An 11,704-nucleotide genomic window follows, 5' to 3' on the forward strand; every position below is an offset into this window, starting at 1 on the left:
GTTACCTTAAGGTAATCCTACATCTTTTTTCTTTAGAACCATTAATATAGTAATATATTAATAGACGACTTACTTTGTATTCCGGGAATAAACCCTACTAGGTCATGCCATGTTATTATTTTAATACCTACTGAATTTTATTTCCTTACTTTTTATTTAGCATTTTTACTTTTATAATCTAAAGCTGTGCTGTGTAATGTGGCAATCTCTAGCCACATATGGATATTGAGCATTGAAATGCAGCTAGTCTGAATTGCGATGTACTGTAAGTTTATAATACACACATGAGTTTGAAGACATACTATGAAAAATTTTATGTAAACCATCTCATTAATTGTTTTAATTTTTATTGCATGTTGAAATAGTATTTTGGATATATTTGGTTAAATAAAACATTACTAAAATTGATTATATTGTTTCTTTTATTTTTAATGGTGCTATTATTACTTTTTGATTACATATGTGACTTGCATTATATTTCAATTGCATTGTGTTTTTATGTGTCATTTATGCCAAATATATTTATATCAATGTTAATGTCTTTGTAATGACTATTTTGACTTTATAAATTTTAAAATCCTCTTTTTATGTGCTATAGCATAGGATTTATTGCTTTAAGAATTATAAAAAATTCCACTTATGAAAATATCTTGGCCTGGCACTTTTCAAATGGTTATATGTTAATTACATTTAAATTTTAAAAATTATTCTTTTCATTTTTTTCTGGCATATTTTGCTTATTGTTATTTTCTTTTAAATGTACCAATTTCATTTAGATTTTAAATTTTATTTTTCTTTTCTAGAAGATAGGAAGATATATTGGTGGATAAATGATGATGTTTTGCATAGAAATATAACCTAGTAATTGGTTCTCAAATTCCATTTATGTGTTAGAATTAATCCTTTCCTAAAGTTAGATACTTCTCTTGTGGCAATCTGATAATTTGTTTTGTCTTCCAAACATTCTTAAAACTTTTAAATTACTTGCAATTATTTAAAAGTCTTGGAATTCCTTGTAAATATCTACATTTCTAGCTTCTCTTCAGAATTTAGATGACCCAGGAACATCAGCCCTGCATTTGTAACAATCAGTGCGAATAATACCTTTATTTAAAACATGTACTTTCCATTTCACTTGTGCTATTCATGCCACTCCAAACACTACCAGTTTCATTTCACTCACATTGCATGCATAGCCCCACTGTTTACTGACTGGAGAATAAGTTTTAGAGTTTAAAAGAACAAAATTCATTGTAAGATTGTGTACTTAATAGCTATGTGAACTTCCAAAATATGTACAATCTCTCTAAGCTCTACTTACCTCATCTGTTAAATGGAAATATAATATCTACTTCCTTGAATTCTTATGATAATTAAATGATATACTATTTGAAAAGTATTTAGTATATTATAGCATGTTGCAGCTATTTGGTAAAGTTTTAAACTTATCAGACAATTTGTATTTAATTGAATAATCAGTATCTTAAATTGTGAAGTAAATAGGTTAAATAATTATAAGGTAAAATATCTCTAATTAATTTTATGTAGTATAACATTACCTCAAAGAAAATATTATTTTTAAATACACTAATATGGGAATCTGTTATGATTACAGTTAAAAGTGAAGCAGACGCAGAACTTCCACATACAGCAGAAAATCTTCCAGCAATGAATCCATCACTTAGTGACATACTATTTCAATTAGGTTTAAACAAAGTGGTAGGTAAGTAGACACGATGTTTGGGCACAGTAGAACACAGTCTAAGAGTGAAAATATTTCAGCTGTATAGTTCTGGTGTTAAAAGAAAACAAGAAATTCAAACATATAGCAGTACCAAGCTTAACACAAACTACAATAAATAAGTAGTTATGGGATAGACAAAACAAAAAGATCTAAAATATGACGTTAGAAATATGAAGCATAGAGGGAGGAGTAAAAATGTAGTCCTTTTAGAATATATTCATACTTAAACTCCTATCAGTTTAAAATAGACTGGTATAGACATAGAATGGTATCCACACAACTATAACCACACAACAATGGTATCCACACAACTATAACCTACAAAAGATACACAAATGCAAACAAAACACTAAAGAAAACCAGCAAATCCAAGGAAAGAGATCAAGAGAAGTAGAAAGGAATAGAGAAGAACTACAAAAACAATTCACAATATGGCAATAAGTACATGTCACAATTACTTTAAATATAAATGGATTAAAAACTCCAATAAAAAGACACAGGGTGGCTGAATGGATTAAAAAAACGAGCTAGCTATATGGTGCTTACAGGAGAGTAACTTCAGATTGGAAGGTATGTATAGGCTGAAAGAGAAGGGATAGAAAAAGATATTCCATGCAAGCAAAAATGAAAACAAAGCTGAGGTAGCAATACTTATATAAGACAAAATAGAGTTTAAAACAAAGGATGTGAAAAAAAAAGACAGAGAAAAAAACATTTAGATATTGCAACATGATTACCACCCTAGCTTTAGCCAATGCCTCCATCATGTCACACAATTATTATTTCTTTTTTTGTGATAAGAACATTGTCTAATCTCTTCTAAAATTGACTGTGATGATGTTTATAAAATTCTGTAAACATATTAAAATAATTGAACTGAACACTTTTTTACATGGGCAAATTTTATGAAAAGTTGTATTTTTAAAAAAAATAACTCAGTGAATTCTAAGTAGAATAAGATAATACTTTTTTTCAAAAGTGGGAGGATATGGTGAGGGAAAAAATTGTGACTCTTACTAGATTATAAATTTCTGTAGCACATATCTTTTAATTCCTACTCCTAACCCAACCCTTCCTCAAATGCTATTCTCATTGCCTCTTGCGTATTTAAGGATCCTTTGCTTCCTTAATCCAAATGACGAAATTCTTCTTACGTATTCTATTTGGAGAAAGAATCAACTGGTTCTTTATCAGCTAATATTCTCCAGTTTTTTGTTTCTGTAGATCTTATTACTTTCACAAATGTTATTTAATTATTGAAAATTTGTTCTACCCAAACTGACACACCTTTATTCATTTTAATGATGATGTCACAACAGGTTACCACCTGCATACGGATTGTAGTGTTGGTACAATTTAGTTGCCAAGGTTATAGCACAACCTTTGATACTTATTCATTGACTCAGCCATTTCTCTAAAGAAAGATTTCCATCTGGGCATCTAAGCTGTGACAGATTTCCAACTTCAGGTACAATCTCTGCTGGAAACAACTTCACCACAAAATTTTAGACTCAGTAGTAGACCTTAGAGGATTATTACTAATTATTCTTTTTTTCAGTATGAACTTTCCCTTAGTAATGTTCATGTATTTTTTCCTGTAATTGGGCCAATTTGCAGTTTTTAAATCAAGTTAAATTTTCAAATAACATAAAAACTCAAATGGAAAGAGATCCAGCCTTAATCCTGGTATTTCTGCAAATTTAACCATTTCCTCCTCCCAATCCGCAAGGTCTACATACTAAAAGTACCTGAGAAGGCACATTTTCTCAGTCCACAAAATATTGTTATTTTTTTCCATCACTGATGCCTATTTTGTTGACAGTTAAATAACATAAAAGGGCATTAAAATGTTCCTGGACAAATAAAAGTATTTCTGCTCCATGGTGATTTTCTGTGACAGTGGATACCATGGTTTGCAATATAATCTGTGGGGAGGAATGTTATGTTTCACGTCACTAGGTATATTCCTACAGTATGATTATGATTTCAATGTAAACTTGAAAGTTATATTATTACCATCAACCCTTCAGGATATTTTAATTTGGCATAAGAAAAAGCATTGTATAGAAAAAGCACTGGTTAAAGAATTATGAGGTTTAAGTTTACGTATCAATTTTGTAAGATTCTGGATACAGAATCTTGGTCAAATCATTAACATTTGTAAGCCTTAGTATGTAGAGGTTTAATGATTGTTAACAGCCTTTCCACATCTAAGGTTTAGTGACTTGCAATCCAGAAATTTCATTATAATGACTACCTATTAATAACAAACCTAATTAAGATAGTCCTGCACACATACATGTACATACGCACTTGTATGTTAGCGTTAACGTATAAAGTGTTTCAATATCTGTTTATTTTTATAGAGACTGATATAGAACACTTGAAAGGTGCTACTGAAAGACGTATGTTAATGGGAGAAATGAAGATACAATCAAAGAGCCCCCTTGGTAAGAACAAGAATTTTGCTAGTCTAATTCTTCTGGTTTATTTACCTTCTTTGGAGTTTAATTAAATATGGATTTTTGATGGCAAGTACCTACATATTATTATATGGATAAAATCTTCATGAATATCCTCATAATTAGTTATACTTTGGTATTTACAAGAAGTGAAAAATTGTCCAGACACGAGTTTTAGAACTTATCCATTTAGAAATTAAGCCATAAAAATTAAATACTATAGTGACCTTAGAATAAGCTTGGTGCAAGCATGTTCAATGCTACTGACTTTCTATTTCTGACTTAGATAGAATGTTGCTAGAAATTTGCAAAAGAAGAAAGGCTACCTGAATAATATAATAAGAAGAAAAAGAATGAAACAGTTAATTCATTTGTATTCTATTCCGTCAAATAGGGGGAAATTCTGTTATTTCCCCCCGTTTGATGGAATGTCAGGCATATTTATAATACCTTAGCTGTAGCAGTGTCCATTAGTTGTAATATCTCGGTCAGAGATTATTTCACTGCCTTTACCCTTGAAACAATAATAGACACACTGCCCTTTGTCTTTAGAGGTAATAACAAAATAGACAGATAACTTAGAGAAATACAGGAAAGAAACTTTCAAAGACAGCCCTTCTAAAATCACTGTAAATCAAAGATGACTGTGCATGTCCAAGGCTTTACTCTTTGGGGAGCACCAGCAGCAGCTTCACACTGCAGAAACAAATGACCAGTAAAATAATTCAGTGAAATATCTAAAAAATAAACAAGAAAACAATAATAATATGCCCCAAAAGAGGAAGAAGAAATCAGTTTGCAGAGGTACTAGATTATATATCTAAAATGTCCAATTCTTAGCATAAAATTGTGGGTCATGCAAAGGAGTAGTAAATTGTGACACGTAACAAGAAAAAAAAAGGCAACAAATACAACAAAAAATGCTTATGAGAATCCAAGATGTTGGACTTAAAGAACAAAACTAAAAATCAGTTATTAAAATCAGTTCTTTAGTTCAAAGAACTAAAGATAATCATTATTAAGAAGAAAAAAAGATATGATGAAAATGTCTCATCAAATAGGGAATATCTAAAAAGAAAAATATATTATTTTGAAAAGGACTACATGGAAAAATCCAGGAGTTGAAAAGTATAATAATTAAAGTTAAAAAAAAAAATCACTAGAGGGGCTCAGTAGATTTATACTGTCAGAAGAAAAAAATTAGCAAACTTAAAAATACTGAAATACTACAAAGGAGAGCAGAGAAATTAAAGAGCATAAAATATAATTAAAAATAGGGGCTGAAAAGTGAACCAGATATAAATACAATGGTTAATATTACAAAACTATACATACAGACTTGCTGTTCTCTCACTATCTCTATATGGTACAAAGTTATGTAAAATAAATTTAAAAAGCAATTCTAATAAATAAATTCATGTTTATAAGTGTAATATGTATAACAAGAGTGAAAACTGGGGAAAGAGTATAGTAATTTAGAGAGATATATAGGACTATCTACATAGACTATGAAAGTAACATTTCTAAAACTGATTATAATTTAGTTAGTACAAATCTGATGTGGTTTCTAAAATTGACTGTGCTGATTGTTACATAATTCTATGAACATATTATATTAATAACAAGAGATTAGACATTTAAAATGAGAAAATTGTATAGTATGTTATATGTTTATTTTAAAAAATTGCTCAATGGAAAGATATTGTGAGGGATAAAAAAATGTGACTTTTAATTGATTATAAATTTCTCCCCAACATACGTTGTTTGCTAATAGTATTAAAGCCCATTTTTCTTTCTCAATTCAAATAAATAATTTCTTCCAATTGCATCTACTGGAGAAAGAGCAAAGTCTAAAACATGTCTACAAATGTTCTTTAGTCATGTGTTGATGTACCTAATATGTCTTGCCCAAGTATTATTACTTAATTATTGAAAACTTGTTATGCCCAATTCAATATGTCTTTGGTTTTTGTAATGATACTCCATCTGGACTTCACCACTGTTTTGAATATAGTGATAGTGTATCACATGTACTGTCATGATGATAGTGCAAACATGAAATATTCATAGGCTCGGTCATTTCTCCAAAGGAAGAGTTCCAATCTATGATGTCTGGATTGTGACGTGTTTTCAACTCAGTTAAGTGCTATGTTGGAACCAATTTTCACATGCAAAACTTTACCCAATAGGTGACCAAGAGTCACCAATTCTAATTACTCCTTTTGAAATATGCAATTTCATAGACACAGACAGCAGTTTAGTGGTTACCAGAGGGTAAAGGGGGTGGGGAGTTACAAGAGGGTAAAGAGGGTCAAATATATGGTGATGGAAGGAGAACTGATTCTGGGTAGTGAACAGATAGTGCAATATATAGATGATGTATTGTACACTCAATAGAGTGTACACTCAATAGAGATAGGCATTATTTATATTTAAAATAAAATAAAATACAATCAGAATGGTAGCATGGAAACTCCAACAACTGCAAGGAAAAATTCACTAGACAGCCTCAAGGGTAGATTTGAATGGTCAGAAGAAAGAATCTCTCCATTTCAAGTCATGGGAACCATAGAAGTAGAGCAGAGAGAATGGCAGAAAAACCATTGAAAGAAATGATGGCTGAAAAATGTCCAACATATTTGATAATATGCATGATTTTGCACATTCAAGCTCATTGAAATCTAAGTATAATAAGTACAAATAAATCCACAACCAGATGCATCACAGTGAAAGTTATGAAAGACAGAGAAAATCTTGAACGCAGTAAAGCGCAAACAACTCATCGTGTGAAAGAGAATCTTGGTAAGATGAACAGCTGATTTAGCATCACAAACTGTGGAGGCTTATATAATTGCTCCATCTGCTCCAGTTTAAGGTTTTCTGACTGTCCAGACCAGACATTTTAATATAACAACTCCTATTTCTATAATAAAAAGGCTAATTAATTCAGTGCTACACACATTTGTATGTAGATGATTACCACACAGTTGTTTAGAAATCTGTTTATTTCTGTAGAAACTAATGTAGAACGCCTGACAGATGAAACTGGAAGTGGCAGGACAAGGGGACAACTCAAGAAACAATCAATGAATCTCCCTGAGAACAAGAATTTTAAAAATCTAATAGTTCAGGTTTATTTATCCTCTCTGGAATTGCATTAAGTATGGACCTTCGTTACAATAGGATCTATAGTTTATTATTATGTGTAGAAAACTTTTCATGAATTCATTTCTTTAATTAATTAAATGTTAAATCCAGGCATACCTTGGACATGTTGTGGGTCTGGTTCTAGGCCATTGCAGTAAAGCAAGTCACATAAAATTTTTGGTTTCCCAGTGCATATAAAAGTTATGTTTACACTATACCATAGTCTACTAAGTGTGAAATGGAATTTTCTCAAAAACACACAATGTACATCCTTAATGAACAATACTTTGTTGCTATAAAATGCTAACAATCATCTGAACCTTCATGAGGTTATTGATGGCCGCTGACTTGTTGGGATGATAGTTGTTAAAGACTGAGGTGGCTGTGGCACTTTCTTAAGATAAGATGTTGATGAAGTTTGCCATATTCATTGACTCTTCCTTTCATGAATGACTTCTTTGCAGCATGCAATGCTGTTGGGTAACACTTCACCGACAGTAGAACTTCCTTTAAAATTGCAGTCAGTACTTTCGAAACCTACTGCTGTTTTATGAACTAAGTTTATGTAATATTCTAAATCACTTGTTATTATTTCAAAAATATTCACAGCATCTTTATCAGGAGTAGATTCCATCTCAAGAAACCATTTTGCTCATTTATGAGATAAGATTGCAGTGATTCAGCCTCCATTTCTAATTCGAGTTCGCTTTCTAGTTCTACCACATCACCAGTTATCCTCTCACTGAAGCCTTCTACCTTGAAAGTCATCATGAGGTTTGGAATCAACTTCTTCCAAATTTCTGTTAATGTTGATACTTTGACCTTTTGCTGGGAATCACGAATGTTTTTAATGGCATGTACATTAGTGAATCCTTTTGAGAATGTTTACAATTTACTTTGCTCAGATCTAACAGAGCAATCACTGTCTGTGACAGCTGTACTCTTATGAAATTTATTTCTTAAATAATAACACTTGAAAGTCAATATTACCCTTTTACCAGTGGGCTGCAGAATGGATGTTGTGTTCGCAGGCATGAAAACATCATTAATCTCAGGGCACATCTCCTTCAGAGCTCTTGGGTGACAAGGCACATTGTCAATTTGCAGTAATATGTTGCAAGGAATTGTTTTTATTCTGAGTAGTAGGTATCAACATTGAACTTAAAATGTTCAGTGAACCATGTTGTGAACAGTTGTTCCATTTATGGAGCATAATTCCAAAGGTCCCTAGGATTTTCACAATGGTAAATGAACATTGGCTTCAATGTAAAGACACCAGCTTTCATTCACAACTTGAGTAACTGTTTGGCACAACGGGCCTAGTTTTCAACCCATCTTGGCTTTCTATGTGCTTTTCACACTAAGCTTAATCATTTCCAGTTTCTGGGATAAAGTGATGAATACCAACTTTCTCTTTTACTGGAAACTGAGATGCCATTGTGGGGTTGTTAGTGCCCAATTTCAATATTGCTGTGTCTTGGGGAATAGGAAGGGCCAAGGTAATGCAGACAGATGGGAGTGGCCAGAGAGTGGAGCGGTCAGAACATGCACATTTATTTACTACTGTTTGTTATTTTACATGGGCATGGTTCGAGGCACCCCAAAACAATTACAACAGTAACATCATAGATCACTGATTACAGATCTCATAGCAAATATACTACTAATTAAAATGTTTGAAATATTGTGATAATTACGTAAATATGACAGACTTAAAGTGAGCAAATGCTGTTGGGAAAATGGCCCCAATTACTTGCTTGGTGCAGGGTTGCCCAAAATCTTCCATTTGTTAAAAAAGCAATATTTCTTAAGAAAATGTAGATATGTTGAAAATATTTCATCAGATCAATAATATCAATGAAGAGATAAAAGCTAACATAAGAGAACCAAATGCAAATTCTGGAGTTGAACTATATAATAAATAAAATGAAAAGAAAATACTGAAGAATTTCAAGGGAAGATTTGATTGGTCTGAAAAGGAATCAGCACACTAAGGTAATGGGAATAGAAGTGGAGCAGAGAGAGAAATGAGTAGTGAAAATATTTGAAGAAAGATGGCTGAATATTTTGAAAACTATTCAATATAGTTCTTAATTTACATGCTTATAAAAGGTCATGACATCTAAGAAGAATAAACATGGAGAAATAACAAGGAGACCCATCATAGAAAAAATGTTGAAAGACAAAATCTTGAAAGCAGCAAGAGGAAAACAAATGACCATGTAAAAGAGAACCCCAGGAGGATGAGCAGTTGACTGAGCACCTGAAACCAGGAGTGGGGGTTGGGGAAGGGTGGGCAAAAGGCAGTGGTTGGAATAGTCAAAGTACTGAAAGAAAAATGTGTCCACTAGAAATCTTGTATCATGCAAACTATCTTTAAAAATGGAGGTGAAAGAGAAGTTCCCAAATAAATAACAATTGAGAGAATTCGTTGCTCACAGACCCACTTTACAAGGAATATTAAAGAAAAGCATCTCACATGGTAATTTGAATCTACAAAAAAAACAGCAAAATAAACAAAACTACAAAATAATCACTCAGAATAACTCTAGAATTACAATAGACCATAAAAAGGCACATTTGACTTGTTTCTGATTGGTTTCTTTTTTTAAAAAAAAAAAGGAAATAGAATAAAACAATAGGTATAAAATGTATTGTTGGGACTGTAAACTGTAAATATATAACATATATCACAAAAACAACATAAAGAGGATGGTGATAACAAGGATGAATTCGAGTAAGAAAAGACCACTAAACGGTAACTTGAAGCCACAGCACCCAAGTAAATGAACCAAAGATTGTAAATAAGAAGGTTAATAAAACAAACACTATAAAGGTATACTTCCTTTAATTTTGTCTACCAGCTTCCTTAAAGTTTACAAAATTTCGTAAAGGAATAATTAAAACAGCAACTTAAACAATGTATTTAGTATGTATACACATAACATGCACTACAATAACAAAAAAATGGGGAATAGGGAATGAAACTATTTAGGAATACTGTTGTTGTATCCCCCTGGAATTTGATTAGTATTAATCTGAAGTATATTCTAAAATTGAATATAGTGATTGTTTCACAATTCTATGAAATATTAATAACCATTGGCGAGTTACTTAAATGGGAAAATTGCATAGTACTATGTTTCATGGTTTTCTGAAAAATAGGTTAAGGATCTGCAAGTAATGTTGGATTTTCAATGAAGTGGCTTAAAAGCAATGGGAGGATATTGTGAGGAAGAAAACTGTGACTTTTATTACATTATACGGTTTTGTTCTACCTTTAGGATCAAAGTGTCAAGCCATTTACCCTCAAGGGCTATTCTCATTGCTTCCCTGATTGCTTAAAAACCTCTGCTCCCTCAATTCAAATGAATCAGTTTTTCTAATTATGTTTGTTGGAGAAAAACCAAGGGCTAAAATATGTATCCTAATCTTCTCTAGTCTTGTGTTGCTGTAACTAATACTACTTTTGCAAATGTCATAAGTTACTATTGAAAACTTGTTCTGCTCAACCCTAAATGTCTTTGATTTTAATAATGATACCCCATCAGGACTTCACCTCTGGTTAGACTGTAGTGGTGGTATGTTTCTACTGCATGGTGTGACAGTGCAGACTTTATATGGGCTGTGCCTATTCTCCAAAGCATGAAATTCAATCTGTGATGACTGGATTGTGATGTCTGAAAGTGATAATTAGAGGAGTACTGGATTTACTCATACACATATACCCCAAACAAACATACATACAAACACACATATGTTGATATTTAACTTATGAAGGTGTTTTGAAATTTTATTTTGCAGAGGCTGATACAGAACAAGTCCTGGATGTTACTGAGAGAGATGCAGTAAAGTGGGATATCAGGACACAATCAAAGAGCCACCCTGGTAAGTACAGGAATATTTCAGGTCTATTTATGGTTCATTATATTCTTAGGAATTTATTTAAGTTTGGGTCTTGAATGACTACAGTACCCATATGTTATTGTTACATGGTACATCTTAATAATTTCCCTCCTTTAATTAGGTGCAACACTAGTAGTTACCATCAATGGAAAATTAGCTACCTATTTTATGTTTTAGAACTCAACTTTAAAAAGTGATCCATGAAGCCAATTCTATAGTGTGGTTGGCTGCTATTGATGGAAGCCTTTAATATGAAGTTCTCACTTTTTTAAAGGCTAGATAGCATAGTTGCTTTGTATTTAGAAAAGCAGAAATGTAGCTTTGTATGGGATTAGAAGAAGAATGCAGCAGATAGTTATTTCACTGGGTATTAATTCCATCCATATGATTAAAATATCAGGCAAAATTCTGATCTCTCAGGTGAAGTGGAGATCTTCAATATGGT

At 32.0% G+C, this 11,704-nt stretch overlaps 1 protein-coding gene across 1 annotated transcript in view; it reads left to right on the forward strand.

Annotated features, from left to right (window-relative positions):
• Positions 1-11,436, forward strand: part of CCDC7 (coiled-coil domain containing 7) — a gene marked incomplete at both ends in the record, with an annotated part of 191,908 nt that extends 180,472 nt beyond the window's left edge. The window contains 4 exons of the mRNA XM_081051876.1: positions 1,616-1,723; positions 4,111-4,194; positions 11,158-11,241; positions 11,381-11,436. Of these exons, the coding sequence (XP_080908002.1) occupies positions 1,616-1,723; positions 4,111-4,194; positions 11,158-11,241; positions 11,381-11,436 (332 nt within the window). The remainder of the gene's footprint in view (positions 1-1,615; positions 1,724-4,110; positions 4,195-11,157; positions 11,242-11,380) is intronic.
• Positions 11,437-11,704: the final 268 nt, after the last annotated feature.

This window comes from Rhinolophus hipposideros, assembly GCF_964194185.1.
Source record: "Rhinolophus hipposideros genome assembly, chromosome: 1".
NCBI classification, from domain to species: domain Eukaryota; kingdom Metazoa; phylum Chordata; class Mammalia; order Chiroptera; family Rhinolophidae; genus Rhinolophus; species Rhinolophus hipposideros.